Below are 20,623 nucleotides of genomic sequence, written 5' to 3' on the forward strand. Positions count from 1 at the left end.
GGGGTCTGCGGGAAGGGCAAGGGGTGGGCAGCAGAGCCTTTCGGGCGATGGGCCATTTTCTCTTCCCCAAGTGGGTGCCCAGGGGCGCCCTGGCCTCAGCAGCCCCAGCAGCCCCAAGACGCTCGACGGGGGAGGGAGGCAGGCGGGGGGGGGTGGGGAGGGGGAGAAAGAGAAGCCCTCCTGGGCAGTTCTACTTCTGGGGAGACCCTGCAGCCCCCCTCCCCCCCCAAGCAGCTCCCCTCCCCCAGTAGGCTTGCAGCTCCCTGACTGGCCGGGCCAGCCGCAACGCAGCCCCCGCAGCTGCAACCGGAGCCTCCTTCCAGGCGCTCTGGGGGGAGCTGAGCCCCCCCGCGCCCCCCCCTCAATCAGAGGCTGAGGGCGCGGCGGGGCATCGGGACGGCTCCTCGCCCGTGGGAAGGGCATCCTCCACCCGGAGGCTTCTCTCCCCTCTCCCCGAAGCCTGACGGGACTAACCACGGTTGGCTAAACCGATTTTTTTTCAAAGAAGCCACGATTGCTGGCCTCCCCATCACACAAACCGCGGTTTGCGAAACACCCCGACCGAGACGGCGCGACAGGCTCTCCTGCTTTGGAGCCCTGCGCCGGCTTAGTCTGCTTCGCCCTCCCTCCGGGCGGCAAACTTGCCCCAGTCCTTAAACCACGGTTAGGCACAAACCACGGCTTACGGCACCCGCCCGGCCAGACTCGCAACTCCGGGAGCGACGCCGGCTCCGCCCCCTTCTCCTCCGCGGCGGCCGCGCCCCTCACGCACGCACGCACGCACGCACGCACGCACGCTCGGCAAAGGCCATTGGCGCTTCCGCGGAAGCCGACGAAAAGTAGACCCGAGCGTAGAAGCGCGTCACTCTCGCGTTCCCCACAGAAGTAGTTCCGGCGGCAGCGATGTCGGCGGCGACGGGGAGGTCCGAGCGCCGAATCCCTCCGCCGGCCGAGAGAAGCGGCCATGGCGTCTTCGCGGGTGCCGGAACGGAAAGAGCGGCCGCCGACGGAGCGGACGGAGCCCCCGGAGCCCTGCGACGGACCGGCCGGCGGTGAGGCGGGGGCGGCGACGGGGCGGCGGGTGCCCGCGTCGGCTCCCAGCCGGCGGCGGAGCGAGGAGCGCCCGGCAAGATGGCGGCGGGCGAGCGGGGCGCAGGCAGCGCCAGGGGCAGCCCGGCTCGGACAGGCCCCGCGGAGGGAGGGAGGGAGGGAGGGCGGCTGCGCGCGGGGGTCCCAGACCCCTCCCCCTCCCGCGCGGAGCCCCCCGGCTGACCCCGCCCCCTCCCCTCCCCCCCCCGGACAGGCCCGGCCCCGCAGGAGGAGGCGGAGGAGGCGGAGGAGGGAGCCCGCCAGGCCGAGGATGAGGGTCCGCCGGGCTGGCCGCCCCCCCAGGAGCCCCCCCCGGGTGAGCCCCCTCCCCCCAACCCCCCCTCCGGGGCCGGGCGGGGCGGGGGGCGGCGCGGGGGGGTCTCCGGCGGGCGGGCGAGTGACGCGCGGCTCCCGCAGGCTCCCGGCGGCGGCGGTGGAGGGCCGAGGAGCTGGTGGAGGAGGTGGTGGTGCGGCGCTTCCAGTGCAGGCGGTGCCCCTTCCGCAGCGCCGCCCGGCAGACGCTCCTGCGCCACGTCCAGCGCAGGCACCTGCAGCCAGGTGGGCCCGGGGAGGGGAGGGCTCTGCTGTCACATGGGGGGAGGCAGGGGGGAGGGCTCTGCTGCCCCTTATCAGGGGGGAGGGCTCTGCTGCCCCTCAGCACTGGGGGGAGAGGGGAGGGCTCTGCTGTCACATGGGGGGAGGCAGGGGGGAGGGCTCTGCTGCCCCTTATCAGGGGGGAGGGCTCTGCTGCCCCTCAGCACTGGGGGGAGAGGGGAGGGGTCTGCTGTCACATGGGGGGAGGCAGGGGGGAGGGGTCTGCTGCCCCTTATCAGGGGGGAGGGCTCTGCTGCCCCTCGGCGCTATGGGGGGAGAGGGGAGGGCTCTGCTGTCACATGGGGGGAGGCAGGGGGGAGGGCTCTGCTGCCCCTTATCAGGGGGGAGGGCTCTGCTGCCCCTCGGCGCTATGGGGGGAGAGGGGAGGGCTCTGCTGTCACATGGGGGGAGGCAGGGGGGAGGGCTCTGCTGCCCCTTATCAGGGGGGAGGGCTCTGCTGCCCCTCAGCACTGGGGGGAGAGGGGAGGGGTCTGCTGTCACATGGGGGGAGGCAGGGGGGAGGGGTCTGCTGCCCCTTAACCTTGGCGGCTGAGGGGCTCCTCCTCCGGCTGCAGCAGGTGGCGACCCTGCCCCGAAGAGGGGCCGCCCTCGCAAGGGGGCTGCAGTGCCTGAGAAGCAGGAAGGGGAGCAGCATCAACAGGAGGAGGAGGAGGAGGAGGACATTGTGGATGCCGGCGCTATCGATGATCCCGAAGGTGAGAATGGGGGGCCGGACGCAATGGGGCCCCCTCCCCTGCCTTGTGCGGCTGCTGCCGCCACACCAGTGCTCACCCGTGTCCCTCTGCAGGTGACAGCGACTACAACCCAGCGGAGGACGAGCCCCGCGGGCGCCTGCCCAAGATCGGCCACCCGCTGCCCCCGTGCCCCAAGCAGGGACTGCGCCGGCGCCCCGGGAGGCCCCGCAAGTTCCCTCGTCTGGAAGGGGCCCCTCGGACGGAGGGTAAGGGGCCGCGGGGGGGAGGAGGAGGAAGGGCCGGCGGGCGGGAGGGTCCTTGCGAGGGGCAGAGATGCCCTGGGGCTTCCGGCCTGGGCAGCGGAGACCACAGCGGACTTTTTGGGCTCCTGTCTTGCCTCCCTCCGTTGGGCAGGGCTGCCCTCCGTGCTGAAGGGCGGTTGAGAGTCCGGACAGCGGCTCCTGCAGGCAGCACCACTTGGGGAGAAAAGCCTGGCGGGTTTCCAGGGATTCTCCCAGCGGAAGTAAGACATTCTGCTGCTTGCAAATGGGCCTCCGTGCGGGATTCGGCCCATATCCCGTCTTTTGTGCATCTGTGGGCGCGTTTCCTGCTGTCCCGATTGCTTTAGCCAGTAGGGAGGCTTTGCCAGTTAATTCTTGAGCTTGGAGGTCTCCCGGCTCCGGCTTTCTCTTCGCTTCTGGCGCGTCGTTCGATGTTACCCACCAGGCTAGCTCAGGAGACCCTTCTTGACCCCAGGCAGCCCCTGATGATGTGGACAGGATCATGGGGAGGCTGAGCTCCACCACCTGTTTATTCGACCCGTGCCTCTCCTGGCTGGTTTTTGCGGCCTGGGAGGAGACACGAGGCTGGTTCCAGGCAGTGATAACTGCTTCCTTGAAGGAGGGTATCTTCCCCGCTGCCTTGAAGGAGGCGGTGGTGAGGCCCCTCCTCAAGAAGCCTGCCTTGGACCTGGCTGTTTTAAACAACTATCGTCCGGTCTCCAACCTTCGCTTTCTGGCGAAGGTTGTTGAGAGTGTGGTGGCGCATCAGCTCCCTCTGTTCCTGGAGGAAGCTGATTATCTGGACCCGTACCAATCGGGTTTCAGGCCCGGGCACAGCACAGAGACGGCATTGGTCGCACTGGTGAATGATCTCTGGCGGGCTCGGGACGTGGGTTGTTCCTCTGTCCTAGTCCTAATAGATCTCTCAGCGGCTTTTGATATCATCGACCATGGTATCCTACTGCGGCATCTCAGGGGGTTCGGAGTGGGGGGCACTGTTTTACGGTGGTTCTCCTCCTACCTCTTGGGCTGCTCACAGTCGGTGTTGACGGGAGGGCAGAGATCCACCCCGAGGCCTCTAGTTTGTGGAGTCCCTCAGGGGTCGGTTCTCTCTCCCCTCCTGTTCAACATCTATATGAAGCCACTGGGCAAGATCATTCGTGGTTTCGGGGTGGGGTATCATCAGTACGCTGATGATACCCAGCTTTTTTTCTCCACCCCGAACCAACCCAGCGATGCCCTCGCCGTGATGTCCCGTTGCCTGGAGGCGGTCCGGGTCTGGATGGGGAGAAACAGGCTTCGTCTCAATCCTGCCAAGACTGAGTGGCTGTGCATACCGGCATCTCGGGTTAACCAGACTATTCCATCTTTAACGATGGGGGGTGAGGTGTTACCCCCCCCCCCCCGTTGATAGGGCTCGCAACTTGGGTGTCCTCCTGGTTTCACAGCTCTCTCTGGAAGGTCATATTGGAGCTGTGACCAGGGGGGCTTTTGCCCAGGTTTGCCTGGTGCACCAGTTGCGGCCCTATCTGGACCGAGATGCCCTACGCACAGTCACTCATGCGCTCGTGACCTCCCGGTTAGACTACTGCAATGCGCTCTACATGGGGCTGCCCTTGAGGACCACTCAGAGGCTTCAGCTGGTGCAGAATGCAGCCGCGCGAGTTGTGATGGGGGTTTCCCGTTACTCCCATGTAACACCTCTACTCCGCGAGCTGCATTGGCTTCCGGTTGCCCTCCGGGTGAGATTCAAGGTGCTGGTGATGACCTATAAAGCCCTAAATGGCGAGGGTCCGGGATATCTGAGGGAACACCTGCTGCCGGCATCAAGCTCCCTTCGTCCAGTGTGCTCCCACAGGGAGGGTCTTCTCAGGGTGCCGCCAGTAAAAGAATGCCGGCGGATAACACCCAGGGGGAGGGCCTTCTCTGTGGGGGCGCCTGCCCTCTGGAACCATTTCACTGAGACCTGAAGACCTGGCTCTTCGAGCTTTCTGGCCCAGGCTGAGTTTTAATTGGGGTTTTATATTTTTTAGGGATTTAATTTAATCTTTTTAAATTGTTCTTAATTTTTGTATCGATGTTTTATATACCCTGTCCTACGGGAAAGGGCGGTATATAAATTCAATAAAATTCAAAATTCAAATTCAGGCCGTCCTCTTGATCATCTGTTCCCGGAGGGGCCCGAGCAGAGATCCCCCCCCCCGGGGGAACGGCCGCTCCCCCCTGTTCAGGACAGGATCCGGTGGGCATTTCCCGGGTGTTGCCGGCAGCCCTTCGCCTTCTCTCTTGTCATTGGCGGCTGCTGCTGCTTGGGACACCTGACTCTCCACACACTCCCACGGCTGAATTCTCCCCTCGGCAGGTGGTGAAGTGGAGCCAGCCGCCCCCTCGCCATGGGACCTGCAGGGGGACCCGCAGAGCTCCGAGGTGGCCAGCTCCGCCCCCCCTGGTGCCAGTCGCCTCGCGGAAGTGGCGGTGAGCCAGTCGGATTCGGAGAACAGGGACCCGTCCTCCCACAGCGAGCCTGAAGCGCTTCCCCGCCGACGAGGCCGGCCCTCCCATCGGTTCCTGGGCAAGAAATACCGCAAGTACATGGGGCGAAGGCGATAGGCGGGGTGGCTACGGAAGGAGGCCTCTGGCTGGGCCCCCTGCAGGTGACACCCCCCGCGCCTCCCCACAGGTACTGCTATAAGTCCGCCAAGCCGTTGATGCGGCCGTACCTGTGCCGGATTTGCGGCTCCCGCTTCCTGACCCACGAGGACCTGCGCTTCCACGTGAACTCCCACGAAGCCGGGGACCCCCAGCTCTTCCGCTGCCTGCAGTGCAGCTACCACTCCCGGCGCTGGTCCTCGCTGAAGGTGAGCCTCCTCCCGGTGGCCCCCTCCCGGCAGGGAAGCGGCCGTTTCCGGGAGCCGCAACCCTCTCCTCCTCGGCCTCCTGCAGGAGCACATGTTCAACCACGTGGGTCGGAAGCCCTACAAGTGCGAGGAGTGCGATTACACCAGTGTGTACAAGAAGGACGTCATCCGACACTCTGCTGTGCACAACCGAGACAAGTGAGTGCTGGGCGGGGGCTCTCCGGACCCCCTCGTGGCCTCAGAACTGGGCGGGGCCTTCCTTCCCTGCTCCGCTTTCCTGACCAAGCCCCTTCCCCCTTTGCTTTCCTATAGGAAAAAGCGAGCTGATCCGGTAAGCGAGGAGGCTGTCCTGAGCCTCGCCCCCCCCAGCCCCCCCCCGATGCCTGCCTCCTGAACGCTGCTCTGACTGGGAGGGGCCACTAGCTTGGCTCTGTTCTGGAAACGGCCTCGTTTCCGGGCTTTGGGGTCCCGCCTGGCCAGCCCTGGAGCAGCTGACGGTCTCCTGCAGAGCCCCTCCCCCTCGGCCCCCTCCCAGCGGCTGACCCAGCGGGCTCTCTCGCCTCCAGGCTCCCAAGCGGAGCTCCTTCCCCTGCCCGGTCTGTGGCCGAGTCTACCCCATGCAGAAGCGGCTCACCCAGCACATGAAGACGCACAGCTCCGAAAAGCCCCACATGTGCGACAAGGTGGGTATGGGGCTGCCGGGGGGGGGGAGGCACAAAGCCCGGCCCTGTGGGTGACCCCGGCCGACCCCTCTGCCCTCTCGCAGTGCGGAAAGTCCTTCAAGAAGCGCTACACGTTCAAGATGCACCTGCTGACCCACATCCAGGCGGTGGCCAACCACAGGTGAGCGTCGCGGGCGGGGCCTTCGGGGCGGCTCCCCCGGGCTCTTCCGGGCCGCTGGTCACCGGGCTCCCCTCCGGGCAGGTTCAAGTGCGAGTTCTGCGACCACGTGTGCGAGGACAAGAAGCTGCTGCTCAACCACCAGCTGCTCCACATCAACGACCGCCCCTTCCGGTGCAGCCTCTGCCCCTACGCCACCGTCCGCGAGGACTTCCTGCTCTCCCACGTGGCCGTCAAGCACACAGGTGCCGGCGGGGGCGGGGCGCAGCGGGAGGAGACCTGGGCTGCCTTGGGGTCCGCTAGAGGCTTTGTGCGGGGCTGCCCCCCCCAGTATCCCAACTGGGGGCCCTTCAGACCACAGCTTTTTACTAGCCCCCCCAAAACTCCTTCCTGGGTACGCCCACCTGGTTTCCTGGCCTGTTGCGGCTTCGGCTGCACCAATAACAATAAGTAGAATACGTTTGTGTGCCCTCTGACTGCCGGCAGCTTGGCAGTGTATAGTGGACAAAAGGCCTCAGAGCAAAGGAGGGGGCAGAGGGCAAAGGTTGCCCCAGACCAGAGTCCGTCGAGGGGGGGGCACTGAAAGGGCCGAGGGGACCTCGGTCGTTGTCCATGCAAAGAGGCGGCTCTTCAAGGCTCTCCGAAATGCCAGCAGGGCAGGAGCTCTTGACCTTTCTGGGGGGCGGGCTGGCGACAGTGCCCCAGACAATCACAGGGCTCTGAAGGGGGGGGGGCTGCTATGTGAGGAGTTCAGCCGCCGTCTCGTAGCCCAGAGCGGAGGGAGGCACCCTCGGCTGCCTCTGGGCCCTCTGTGCCGCAGGAGCGGGCACAGCCGCGTCTCGGGGAGCCCCCCATGGGGCTTCGCTTTGGCCGTCCCCTGTGGAGGCTTCGGCCGGGAGGGGGCTTGGGGCCGGGGGTGTGGAGGAGCGGAGGGCAGGGGGGCCGCCCGGCTTCTCACGGCCCCCCCCTCCTCCTCCTCCGCAGGCGGGAAGCCCTTCGGCTGCCAGCTCTGCCACTTCTCCACCAAGCACAAGAAGAACCTGCGCCTCCACGTCCAGAGCCGCCACCCGGAGAGCTTTGAGGAGTGGGAGCAGCAGCACCCAGAGGAGGGGCCCTGCCGGCGGCGCCCCTTCTTCACCCTGCAGCAGATCGAGGAGCTGAAGCAGCAGCACGGCCAGGCCCAGCCGCCCACGGGGGGCCCCCCGCCCGCCCCGCCCGTGAGTGGCCGGCGCCCGCCCTGGGGGGGGGTCTCCTGCTGCTGCGGCCGCCGTGCTGACCAGCCGGCTCTTCCCCTCAGGTGGCTTCCCCCCCGGGGCAGGGACCCCCCGACCCTTCCCAGGAGCCCTTGCAGAGCGCCATCCTTCTCTTCGAGCCAGGTACCCGCCCGGGGAGGGCAGTAAGGCAGAGCCCCCAGTCAGAGTTATAATGAGAGTGGTTGGAAGGAACCAAATCTTGCCGTACGGACTGGGGGGTGTTCCCCCACTCTCTGATCTGCCCAGAAGTCTGGGAGAGGGAAAAGCCCCTTGGGGGGGCAGGCTGTGTTCTGAGGCCAAGGAGACCCTCCCCCCTTCTTTTTGGGGAGGCCTGGAGGGGAGAGCCGGGCGGGGGGCGTCCGCTGGCGCCTGTGATTCCCTGCGTTGAGATCCTCAACTTGAGAGAGCAGCTCGGAGGGGCTGGCAGTTCAGGGCCTAACTTTGACCGCTTCTCCCCCTCCCCCCCCAGAGGTGGAGAGCTCCGCAGAGGTGGCCACGCAAACCGCCTTGGACCTCCTGCTGAACATGAGCGGCCAGCGGCAGCTGCCGGTCAGTGCCCTGGAGGTGGGGGGGGGGTTTTCCCGTCTCCTGGGTGGGGGGCGGAAGGGGCGAAGCCTCGAGTCTGACCTGGCTGGGCTGCTCCCGCAGGTGGCCGTGGTGAAGACGGTGAAGCCGCCCTCGGAGTCCCAGGGCCAGGCGGAGGAGCTGCAGGCCGGCCTCCTGACTGCCCAGGGGACGGAGCAGAGGGAGCCCCCCCTCCAGCCCTGCCCGGCTGCCTCCCAGGTCCAGCACGTGGCCCTCCCCTTCTGCGACGCCTCCCAGTACACTCTGGTCGCCCCCAGTGCAGAGGGTGCCGGCACGCTGTACGGGTGAGCCTTTCTCGGGGGGGGGGAGGTTAGAGACGGCCTCCCTGAGTTCCTTCAGCTCCTCCCCCTCCCCCTCCCTCTTGTGCCCATTTCCCATCCTCCCTCCCTCCCTCTCTCTCGGCAGCAAGGAGGAGACCCCTGGCGAAACCGGGCAGACGGTGACCCAGGACTCCCCGAAGCGCTCTGCACTCCTAGAGGGGCAGCAGGAGCCCCCAGCGCCTCCTGGGGAGGTGAGCAAGGACCCCCCCCTCCGTCCCCCGGAAGCCTCTGCAGCCCCCACCCAGGGAAGAGCTCGGAGCGGCTCCCAGCCGAGCGTTGGTCGGGCTCCTCCGTGACCGTGATGGCTCTCCCCACGGCAGGTCAGCGGGGAGCCCTTGCCGGCCGTCCAGTGGCCGGCGGTGCGCTGTCTGGCCTGGCAGGCCCCGGAGCAGCGGGAGGCGGAGGCCGGCGCGATCCCTCTGGTGCTGGCGGAGCAGTCCTCGCGCAAGGCCCCCCCGGGCAAGAAAGGCCCCCCGGGCAAGGCCCCCCCGGCCAAGAAGTTCTCCTGCAAGATCTGCAGCGCCTCCTTTGCGGGCCGGGCGGAGATGGAGAGCCACAAGAGGGCCCACGTGGGGCCCAGCGGCTTCAAGTGCCCCGACTGCCCCTTCACGGCCGCGGCCTGGCCGGAGGTCCGGGTAGGTGCCGGGAGCGGGGAGGGCTGGCCACTGGGACCAGGGGCCTCCCCTCGGGCGGGGGCAGCCGTAGCCCCTCTCACCCCCCCTCCCCGCCCCCTCCCCAGAGCCACCTGGAGCAGCACGCCAGCCTCCGGCCCCACAAGTGCCAGCACTGCAGCTTCGCCTCCAAGAACAAGAAGGACCTGCGCAGACACACGCTGACGCACACCAACGAGAAGCCCTTCGCCTGCCACATCTGCGGCCAGAGGTGAGCGGGGGAGGGGCCCTCCTTTGCGGGGGGGAGGGGACGCCCGGTCTTCGCAGCCGAGTGAGGGCGGCTCTCCTCCCCCGCCTCCTCCAGGTTCAACCGGAAAGGCCACCTCAAGTTCCACATGCAGAGGCTGCACAGCTCCGAGGGAAGGCCGGCCCCCGAGCCCCTCCCGGCCCCCTCCCAGACCATCATCCTGAACAGCCACGAGGAGACCCTGGCCACGCTGCAGAGTAAGCGGGGGGGAGGGAGGGAGGGATGGGGCTTCCCCCCCCCCCAAATCCTTGAAAAGGAGCCTCTCCAGCTTGGCTTCCCTCCCTCCCCCAGCCCGACTGGCCTTCAGCCTTGGGGGGGCTGATCAGAGGCCGGCTGGCAGCCCCACTCCTCTTCTCCGTTCCACAGCGGCCCTGCAGTGCGGGCCGGAGAGGCTCCCACAGGCCCTGGAGCAGGAACACATGATCGTGACCCAGGAGGAGGACGGCCCCAACGAGGTGAGGAGCCGGCCAGGCTGCGGGGAGCTCGGGGTCGCCCATTTTACCGGGGTGGGGGGGGGCAGCCCAAGGTCAGCAGGCAGTTCAGGGAATTCCCTTCCCCCCGAGGGGAGACCTTACAGCCGGGAAAAGCGGGCAGAGGAGAGGACGGAGGGGCAGTTTGGCTGGGTTGACAAAACGCGTTCGCTGCATTCACACAACCCATGCTCAGATTGAGGGGAAACAAATGAGGAGGCCTCAGTTCTGCTGGTCTTTGCGCCGCTTCCTACCTGCGTGGGAGCCTCCAGCCTGGGGCATGTTGGGGGAATCGGCATTCGCCGTCCCCTCCCCCCCCCCCCCCCCGGTTTGTCTTTTGCCCGCTGCCTGGCACGATGGCCCCTCCCTGCCATGGTGAGGCTGGGCAGGGTGCAATGGCTGGCATTTTGCTGCAGGAGGAAGCCACCTACATCCAGGAGATCATGGCCACGGCAGACGGGCAGATGGTGCAGCACCTGGTGACCACTGAGAACCAGGTGAGCCCGCTGCCGGTCGCCCCTGGGGGGGATCTTGGGGTCTGCCAACCGACGGCCCCCCATAATCCCTCCCCCGCCTCCCTTCCCAAGGTGCAGTACATCATTACCCAGGAGGGCGTCCAGCAGCTCCTGCCCCACGAGTACGTGGTGCTACCCGAGGGCCACCACATCCAGGTGAGGCCTTCGCTGCCGCCTACCCCCTCCCACAAACACGGGGGTCCGTGCCCCCCCCCCAATTTCTCACAGCCCGGCTGCTGTTTCAGGTGCAGGATGGCCAGATCACCCACATCCAGTACGAGGAGGACGGCCCGTTTGTGCAGGAGCCCCAGGTACGAGGGGCAGCCCTGGGACGGGGATGCTGGGGGAGGGGGCGAGGCTGAGCTGGTTAATGGGCTCTCTTTTGGGGGGGTCTGTAGCGGGGGAGGTCTTACGGATGCCTTCGCTCCACAGATCCAGTATGTCCCAGTGTCCCCTGGGCAGCAGCTTGTCACACAAGCCCAGCTGGAGGCGGCGGCGACACACCCGGCAGTGACAGTTATCGGGGGGTCCGGGAGCAGCAAGGAGGCCCCCCCAGAGCAGGAGCTTCTGCCTGTCAACCTGGGTCGACCTGCAGCCGGCTTGGGCAAAGGGAAGAACGCCGGTTGCCTCTTCTGCACAGGTGCCGCAGCCGGGCCTTTCTGGGCGCGTCGGTGTCCAGGCTGCCCTGTCAATCCACAGCCTGGCGGGGGGAGCACGGAAGCCCCTGGGCCTGCCCTAGATCTGCCCCCACATTTTCACCTCAGCCCCTAGGAGAAGTCCCTCTCCATCCGTCAGGCTGGTCCTGGTCCTGCCCTCTCCGCTTTCTCCCTTCCAGCTGCCAGTCGAGTTTTCGGCTCTCCGACATTGAGGCAGGATTGGGACCCCTCCCCGTCCTCCTGCTCACTCCCCCCTCCCTGCCTCCCCTCTCTGCAGCCGTCGCGGACGTGGCCGTGGCCCACACTCCCTTCGGCACGGAGTCCGGGCCGGAGCAGCTGCAGCCGGGCATCCACTACGACATCATCACCCTTGCAGAGTGACCGGACGTTGTTGCTCCCCGAAGAGGCCCGCACTTTCTTGACCCTTGGGGGCAGCCAGTCGGCTCGAGGACTGGCCTTCCCTCCGGATTGTACCTCCTGCAACCGGCTGGCTTCAGCCGCTGCTCGTACTCGCCTGCCCCGCAGGTCACCTGGCAGGCCAGGTGGGGCCCCGCTTCCCAGAGACCCCCTGGAAGAGGGACGCCCAGCCCCAGACTCGAGTCGGCAGCCTCGCCTGAGGACCGTCTGGTGGATGCACTGCTGAATAAAAAGGGCCCACCGGGGGTGGACGTGTGGTTGCTGGTTTGTATGATTGATTGTGGGGGGGCTTCTCACCCCCCACCCACTCCAGGCCCCTCTTTCTGGCGGTGCAGACGCCGCCTGTTCACTTGGCAGAGTTTGCGTCGGATTAGAACTGCTAATCTGGGAATTTAACGAGGAGCTTTGGCGTTATCCCGATGGCGTTCAACAGGGTAGCGTCACCTCGCCCGAAGGGCACCTTCAGCCAGTCCGGGGGAGGCGGGGCTGGGCAGGTGGCAAAGGCCTCAGACCCTCACTCTGCCCGCAGTCTGGAGCTGGGAACCGCCAGCTGCGGCCTCTGCCTGGCTCAGCCATTCCAGCTGCGTCCCAGCATTAGCAGAGGGCAAGTGGGGATTACCAGCCATTATCTGATCAAGCCAGAGGCCGGCCCTCCTCGCTGGGGGCAAGGTCACATCCCAGAGGAGACGGGCAGCAGGGCCCGTGCAGGCCTTGCCCCGGCCAGACCACAGCCTGGGTCCCCCGTGCCCCTCCGGATGGATGGAGCCGAGAGGGCGGAAGGGACGGGTGCCAGGCTGGGAAGGGAGGGTGGCCGGGAGGGCTTTGGAGAGTGGGTGGGCTGAGCGGGAGGGGGAGGCCAAACCTCTTCGCCCAGCACCCTCCCCTGCCTGCTGCGGTGAATCCTAAATTCATCTGAGAGGCTGCATTCACACAATGGGCTAAACCACAGAGAAGGAAAAATGAAGGCTGTGAGTGGGTTGTGGAAACGTGGCCAGTCAAGAAGGGGGAATTGGGGCCAGTCCTCATGAAGCACTGGGAGAGGAGCAGGGCAAAGGGTCATGACCTTCCCTGCCACCCACCCACCCTGGGTAAAAGAGCTACTTGAGTGCCTGGAGAGCCTCACGCTTTGCAGGGCAACGTCTCCGTGCAAAACCATCTTGAGTTTTTAATAAAAAATAGTAAAGGCAAGATATGAATTAAATGACGTTCCCCAACTCGGGAGGATGGGATGTGCAGGGCAAGCAGTGGGGTGCACGTGCTGAAGCCCTGGTTTTCATGCTGACCGGTAACACCCCCCCCCCCCGTGCTACTTGCTTCCCCAAAGAACAACTGTTGCTACACAGGATGTGTCCCCCAGTATCAGCTGCCGATCGAGGACCCCGGCAATCACCGGAGGGCGGCTGTGTGTGCCGGGAGCCGCCACCTCCCGCTCAAAATGCCAAAAGGAAGCGCAGAGAAGTGGATCCAGTGGCAGAGCCGGCACCTTTGCCTGACAAAACTCGGGAGGGGACCCTCCTTCAAGGACTGGCAAATAAAGGCCCAGTTGAGCCGAGCCGCCTCCAGCTCAGACTGCGGTGGGGTCACTAGCCGTCTAGCCCCAAACCTTCCTGGTGGTCTCTCGTCCAGCTCTTCATTTGATCTGACCCTGCCTGGCTTCATGAGGATCACCCGAAGTTGGGCCAAAGCTGATTCGATCTGGCCGTTGCTTCCCCCTTAATGGTGGCTGGGAGCCCTCCCCCCCCAGCTGGTGGTCACGGAAGGGGGCCTTTGCCAGCGATGAGAAAACCTGCCCGTTGCAGTCGGCCTTCCGGCCACTGCAGAGAGGGCTCGGCTGCCCTGAGAAAGGCCTCTGGAGGAGGCAGGATCCAGTTTCTTCCGGGCTCGGCTCCTTCCATCCTGTGGAAGCTGGGAAAGGGATGGCCATGAGGGCTGGTCTCCCGCCAGCTCTCTGGAGCCCCTTGGCAACTTTGGATCTCATGGAGGGCGTTATCTTTGGGGTCTGCTTCACCACCAGGGGGGTCCTGGGCCTGGCCTCTGAACCACCGACTGTGGTGTCCCAGAAGAGCAGCGTCCCCGTCAGGCTGGCAAGACGGTTCCGTTGCGACCCTCAGGAGCCAAAGGTGGGCGGGAGAATGGCGGCCTGGGTGCCCTCCTCCCCCGGCCCTGCTCTGACCCTTCAAAGTTACATTAGTGCTGAAAAAAAGGGTCTTGCGGCCCTTGCAGCATCCTCGTGGTCACGTGATCAAAATCCGGATGCTTGTCAACTGGCATGTACTTATGACGGTTGCTGTGTCCCGGGATCACGTGTCCACCACTGGCGACCTGACCAGTCAGTGGGCAAACTGGACTCACCGAACAACTGTGGCAAGGAAGGTCGTAAAGTGGGGCAGAGCTCACATAACTTTCTCAATAAGCAGCAGGAATGTTGGGGCTCAATTGTGGTCATAAGGCGAGGACTGCCTGGGCACCTTTACTGACCTGGAGCCAGTCAGTTTCCCCTATTTTGTGGGAAGGCAGGACCCCCCTTTCCAAGACCTTCCCCGGCTCTACATGGTCAGCGCAACCGAAGGCTCATGGGTCATCTAGGACGGAGGTTACCCACCTTTCTCGACTGGCGGACCGGAGGGGGAGGGGGAGGGCGGGGGAGGCATTTTACATGTGGGTGTGTGCAGGCACGGGGCCACGAGGACACGCCTGACACAAATGGGGCAGGGCTAGCGCTTGTGTGATACTCGCTAGCCCTGCCCTGTTTTTGTGCGGCACAGTGCCCTGTTTCCGCGCCCGGCAGCAGCATCCCATTTTCATGCCCTGCAGTGCGGCATCCTGTTTTTGCGCCCCACGGCCTTGGTGCTAGCATGAGTGTGTGTGTGGGGGGGTGCGCACACACGTGCGTGCATTGGCCAGCCTGTGCTGTGGCCCAGCGGCCAGCAGGGCAGGGCCCGCTGGTTGGGAACCCCTGATCCGGGAAGACCCTGCGGACCTTAGGGGGAGGGGTTTTTGGGCCCCTCCATCACCCAGCAGCATCGGCAATTAATGCCGCCTGTCCTTCTTTTCTAAAGCCAGCCTGAACATCTGGCACCTCCTTTCCCAGGGAAGCCTCTGTAATCCGTGTGGGCTGATCCTGAGCAAAATTAAGGATATTGTACAAGAGTTGGCACATCTGGCTAAGCCCCTCCCCCTCCCCTTGGTTCTGGCACGTCGACTGACCTTTCCCAATTAGGCCTCCACCAGGCCATTTATTTTTATATTTTTATTTTACTAATGTACATAGCAGCCCGCCTGAATAGAAATAAAAGCATGGCGTTTGGGCAGAATCTTTATTTTTTTTCCTGTTTTTGCCTTGTTTCCACGAGGTTCCACCCGCTCACGTAGCCTTCTGACTTGGCAACGATGGGAGAGCTAAATTCTGAATTTGTCTTCTTTGCACAAGAAGTACACAGCAGGTCCTCGACTTACAATCCCAGCTTAGCCCAAAATTTCCATTGCTAAGCGAGACAGTTGTTCATTGAGTTTTGCCCCATTTTACGCCTTCCGTGCCACAGCTGTTTAAGTGAATTGCTGCAGTTGTTCAGTTAGTAACACAGCTGTGAAGTGAATCTGTCCCCCGCCCCCCCATTGACTTTGCTTGTCAGAAGGCTGCAAAAAGGGATCACGTGATCCCGGGATGTCGCGACCGTCATAAATACGAGTCAGTTTCCAAGTTTCCTAATGTTCATCACATGACCCTGGGGAGGCTGCAGTGGTCGAAAGGGTGAAAACTGGTTGTCTCTGGAGAGTCTCAGTCGCCAGGTCACAGCTGTCCCAAAGGCCTTTTTTTATTTGCTGTTTTTCTTTGAAGACGTTTCGCTTCTCATCCAAGAAGCTTCTTCGGCTCTGACTGGGTGGTGGGGATTCACGTTCGTCCAGCCAGAGCTAAAGAAGCTTCTTGGATGAGAAGTGAAACGTCTTCAAAGAAAAACAAGGAAGTCCAGTTGCCTTGGGGGAAAAAAGCAGCTTTGGGTGAAAACTGGTTATTAGTCCCTTTTATTTCAGCGCAGGTGGAATTTAGAACAGTCCCGAGATGTCCTGTTGAGGTCTAGCTGTGCTTCTAAGCAGGGAATATCTTCTGTGCCAGGGGTCCCCAACCACCCCCCCCAGGCCACAGGCCAGGACCGCTCCCTGCCAGCCAGCAAAGCCGCCTCCATGCATATGCGAGACACCACACACACACACACACACAGACACACACACCGGGCCACAGCAAAACCGCCCTCCATGCAACTGGTCCCTGACGCCCACAAGGTCGGGGCCGCTGCTGGCATCTCTGCTGGTGGAAGCGGAAGGTGGGATCTGGGGCGCCCTTCCTTACCTATGGCATCCCTCGTGGGGGGGGGCCTCCGGCAGAAGAGGCCAGGTCTTCCCTGGTAGCCCGGAGAGGCTGGCAGGGAGAGGCCTTGCAGAGAGGCCAGGGGGGCGGAGAGGACACAAGGTTCAATCTGAAGAGTTTGGGGAGACCCCGAAGTGGCCCTGCCGAACGGGGAAGAAGCGGGGGGGGGGGTGTCCTCGCAAGCTTTCCCAAGAGACAGGCCGGCTCCTCCGGACAGCAGCCAGGGGTGGGCGGTCCTCCCCCCTTAACTGATAAGCACTGGGAGTCCGAAAGAGGGAAGGGAGGCTGCCAGGCCCCCTTGCCCAGAGGTGCATCCATGGAAGGCCCCCAGCTGGAGAAGGGCAAAACCCAGCACAGGGGCCAGGATTCCCACAGCTTGAAGGAGGGCCAAGGAAAGCACCATGGAACAGGTAGTCCTCGACTTCAATTCAATGAGAAAAAAGGAAAGAGCTGGAAGGGAACTTGGAGGTCTTCTAGTCCAACCCCCTGCTCAAGAGTCACAACAGGGAGGGAGGGAGTATGTTTTTAAAAAACGTATTGTAAAACTTTTCAATAAAAAAAAGACTCACAACAGTTTGTTACAACAGCACTGAAGAAACTGACTTATGACCATTTTTCACACTTGCGACCGTTGTGGCATCCCCATGGCCACATGATCAAAATTCAGGCGTTTGGCAATGGGCTCGTATTTACGACGACTGCAGGTGTCCCGGAGGGTCACGTGATCCCCTTTTGCGACCTTCCAACAAGCAAAGTCAAGGGGGAAGCCGGATTCACTTAACAACCGCGTGACCAGCTTAACGACTGCAGGGACTCCCTTAACGGTGGCAAGAAAACTCTTAAATCTGGGGCAAAACTCACTGAACGCCTGTCTCACTTAGCCATGGGAGTTTTGGGCTCAGCTGTCGTCATAAGTCGAGGACTGCCTGTGCTGCTATTTCTGCAAAACCTGGGATCTTGTTTATTGTGAAAGCTGCCACGAGTGGCCACAGAGTAAGACCGGTGGCAAATAAGTAAATAACTAAAACCGGAATTTGCAACCTTTCATCGGTCATGTATAGATAGAGCATTATCTACTTATCTGGGCTTAATGTTATACATTACATAAGTGAGCGTAATGGGCTTACACGCTAGGAGTGTATGGTTTGCAGCCTGCACACCTGCCTCTTGCCCACACCGGAGACGAAGCCTTTGGCCCCCTGGCCTGGGCGCTGCGTTGTCCCTTAAGGGCAGCCCTGCAAAACTGCATGCAGAATTTCACCCTTGCTTCCTTCCCTCCTTCTCTGTCTTCCCGTGTGGATCTGCACATCAGGGTCCTTTAGCGAATCACTTCCAGGTCAGTGGTGAATTTCAGGAGTTGAACCCAGCCAGAGGCAGACTTTGGGCAAGTCTCTTCCTCTCAGCCCAGCCATAATCTCAGGGGCTGCCCCAAAGAGGAGGGGGTCCACCTGCCCTCCAGAGCGCCTGAAGGCAGGACAAGAAGCAACGGATGAAAACTGATCAAAGAGAGAAGCAGCCTGGAACTAAGGAGAAACTTCCTGGCCGTGAGGACAATTAACCAGGGGAACAGAAGTTTCCTCCAGAAATCCTGGGCGCTCCATCACTGGAGGTTTTTAAGAAGAGGCTAGACAGTCACTGGTCTGAGATGGTATAGTTCTCCTGCTTGAGCAGGGGGCTGGACTAGAAGACCTCCAAGGTCCCTTCCAGCTCTGTTCTATTAATCCACCTACAGGGTTGTTGTTGTGATAAAAAGAAGAGGAGGAAGGAGTATTAAGTATGTTCACCCCATTGAGTTATTTATAAAAAATACTAAAGGCGGGATATACATAAATAAATGTGTACTGTGCACACACACACCCTTCTTCTACCCCAGTCAATCGTGGGGGTGTCTGCCAGAACTGCTTCCAAGGCCATCTCCTTGCTCTGGACTTAAACAAAGCGCCGGCAACTTCTGCCCGGGTGTCAGCACCTGTATTTCCCCACCAAGGTCGTCTTTGGACTCTCCGCCTTCGCCAGCTCTGCACTGGGAGGGCACGTGGATTCTCATGGCTGGCTGGGGAATTCTGGGAGTTCTTAATGTTGCCAAGGTGGAGACCCACCGCTCCACACTCCCCGCACTGGACCCACAAGGAGGGCAGCTGGGTTGCCTGCACTTGCCCAGCGGGAGACCCCTGTCTCGAGGGAGCAGCGGAAGGTGGGGGGCTGGGCAGCAACTTGGTAGCAGAAGAGAAGGGACTTCCCCTCCCCCTCCCCCTCCAAACACTTGCTACCTCCCTCCTACTCGCTCGCTCACTGGCTGCCTCGATTTCTCACTTCTTTAGCTTGGCCAGCCTTTCCCCTCCCCCTCCAGTGTCCCCCCACCAAAGCCCCCAGCCCAGCGGTGGGATTCAAATAGGCGAAGAACCGGTTCTCTGCGTGGAAGCCGCTTCCGGAAGTCCATTCTGGGCCTGGGCAACAAAAAATTAGCCACCAGTTCTGCGAACCGGCTGAATCCCACCACTGTCTCAGCCCCCTCCTCTGCCCTGGGCAATAAGGACTGACCCCCGCTTTCTCTCTTTTGCCTCTCGGGATCAAAGGCGACTCTTACCTCTTCCTGGGTCCACAGGCAGGCAGGGACTGGGGGGGGGGTCCTTCGGCTGAGGGGACGGTCCAGCAGCAGCACCCTTGCTGTCCGGTCCTCAGCGCTTCTGGCCATCCCTGTGGCCCTGCACCCTCTTCCGTGGCAGGTGGGGCAGAGATTCCCTCCTTCCAGAGGTGACCTCAGGCCTCTCCAGAGAACCCCCACTGAGAGGCTCCATTCCCGCTGGGTTTGTGGTCCTCCCTGCCTGCCAGCTCCCCAGAAGGGTCTTTGCAGGGGGCCCGTCGCCCCCATGGAAGCTGGAGCTGGAGGCACCCGCAGAGGGTCTCTTGCTGGGAGGGTGCTGCCCATGCACACTGTGGCTGAAGGACCCCGGGGACCTAAAAGTCCCATTTAGGAGCTTTAACGCCCAGCTGCCTCCCCCCCCCCTGCCCAGCCCAAGAAATTCCCTTGTGGAGCTGAGCTCCCTCTGGGCAGCCTTTGGCAAAAAATAATTATTTTGAAAAAGTGTCCTCAGAGTTCTGGTTTTGGGTTGCCCAACAGGGCTTTCTTCCAGTAACACCTCCCTTGAGAAAGGGTGGGGTGGGGTGGGGAACAGGCAGCTGGAGGATCCTGATTGGCCAGTCCTGATCCTGTCCCTTTAAGGGGAACTGGGTGACCTCTAATGACATCCTCCCCTCAACCCCCCCCCCCAGGCCTGCTCCTATAAAAGCTGGGGGTTCCTCTACCAGCAGCCCATCTGTCCCCCACCATGGCCTCCGCTGCACCCCCAAAGCTCTCTCTTGGGCTCAGGGACCCGGAGGGCTTCTGGAGCCCTGTGCGGGGGTGCCCGGCCGCCCTGCTGCCCCGGCTGCCCTGCCTGTATCCCGCTCTGCCTTGCTATGGCTGGTACCCGCCGGGCCCCGGCTCCATCTCCCAGCCGGTGAGTCGGGGACTGGAGGCTCCGGGGCTCTGAGCAGCTTCGGCCTCCCGGTCAAGGGGGCTTCTTCCCACGCAGGGGGCAGCGCTCAGATGGGCGGCCTGAAAAAGCCAGAGCGGAGTTCAAGGGGGGGGGGTCCCAAAAGGCTGCTGCTCCTTCTTCCCCGGGCGTCCTCCTCGGGCTTTCTCCCCCCAGCGAAGCGCCCCCACCCCCGGCCCTGTCCAGGGCTCCGCCGGCTGCTCTCTGCAGCGACCCCAGCCCGTCTAGCGGGGGCGGCGTCGGGGCACGGAGCGCGGCTCTCCCGGGCGATCGCCCCGGGCTTCGGCGTGGGGCGGCTCGTCTGGCCGCGGGAGGCCGCGGGGCTCCGCTTGGGCAGGGCCGGCCGGCGGGGCTCTTCTGCACGCGGGGGCCGCAGAGCGCAGGGGGAGCCCCTCCAGCGGGCTCGGGATGCCGGAGCGCCGGGCGGCAGAAGGCCGGGCCGGGCCGGGCCGAGCGGGCAGCGCCGCCTTCGGAAGCCGGACCGGCCGAGGAGCCTCCGCGGGAAGCCCCCGACGAGGTCACCCGGCGCCGGAGCGCTGCAACCGCGCGTCTTTCCCGAGCCCCGACCGCGCGGGCGGCCTCTGCTCAGGAGCTCAGCCGCTGGCCGGGAGCCCAGCTCGGACCGGAGCCGGCAGCGGCCGGAGGAGCTTCGAGCCGGGTCTCCCGCCGCGGTCCCGCTTCTGTCTTTGCTTCCTTTTCTTGGCGGGTCCCAGCGGTGGGGATGGTCCCGCCTCGTGAGAGAGCGCTGGCCCTGGACACGCGGGGGAGGAAGGGCTGAAGAGCCGGGAGCCGGGCCGTCTGGGCTGATGTCTTCCGGGGGGGGGGTCCCGGCTCCTCCGACCCTGCATGGCCCCTCCTCCGTCGGGAGAGCCGGGAGCCAGTTCCTGCGGGGGCATTTCACGCGGGGGAGTGGAAAGGCTGCTGAGCAAAAGTCGAAGCCCATTCATTCATTCATTCATTCATTCATTCATTCCAATGAAACAGTGGAACAGGTTTTTAAGAAGAGACCGCACAGTCACCTCTCTCGTACTTGAGACGTGGGGAGGGGGCTGGACTAGAAGACCTCCAAGGTCCCTTCCAGCTTCTCTTCTCTTCTCTTCTCTTCTCTTCTCTTCTCTTCTCTTCTCTTCTATTCTATTCTATTCTATTCTATTCTATTCTATTCTATTCTATTCTATTCTATTCCTGTTCTGTTCTGTTCTGTTCTGTTCTAGAATAGAATAAGATATA

The 20,623-nt window shown here is 63.3% G+C and overlaps 1 protein-coding gene across 5 annotated transcripts; it reads left to right on the forward strand.

Annotated features, from left to right (window-relative positions):
• Positions 1-894: 894 nt before the first annotated feature.
• On the forward strand, positions 895-11,748 carry ZNF335 (zinc finger protein 335). 5 transcript variants are annotated; one of them, XM_081323361.1, is made up of 25 exons: positions 895-1,052; positions 1,507-1,647; positions 2,259-2,399; positions 2,492-2,644; positions 5,022-5,247; positions 5,340-5,517; positions 5,603-5,715; positions 5,830-5,848; positions 6,084-6,200; positions 6,284-6,360; positions 6,442-6,602; positions 7,342-7,574; positions 7,655-7,733; positions 8,080-8,174; positions 8,259-8,479; positions 8,601-8,706; positions 8,836-9,150; positions 9,255-9,397; positions 9,491-9,630; positions 9,725-9,888; positions 10,320-10,370; positions 10,491-10,574; positions 10,664-10,729; positions 10,851-11,058; positions 11,352-11,748. In XM_081323361.1, exons 1-25 carry the CDS (start codon positions 965-967, stop codon positions 11,453-11,455), a joined length of 3,423 nt encoding a protein of 1,140 aa, XP_081179487.1. In that variant the 5' UTR covers positions 895-964; the 3' UTR covers positions 11,456-11,748. The 5 variants fall into 5 exon arrangements, with proteins under 5 accessions (XP_081179487.1, XP_081179484.1, XP_081179486.1 ...); XM_081323358.1 differs by having other exon boundaries at positions 899-1,052; positions 10,320-10,400; XM_081323360.1 differs by having other exon boundaries at positions 899-1,052; positions 8,080-8,159; positions 10,320-10,400.
• The last annotated feature ends 8,875 nt before the right edge of the window (positions 11,749-20,623 follow it).

This window comes from Vipera berus (assembly GCF_964194415.1).
Source record: "Vipera berus genome assembly, chromosome: 3".
In the NCBI taxonomy this organism is placed as follows: Eukaryota; Metazoa; Chordata; class Lepidosauria; order Squamata; family Viperidae; genus Vipera; species Vipera berus.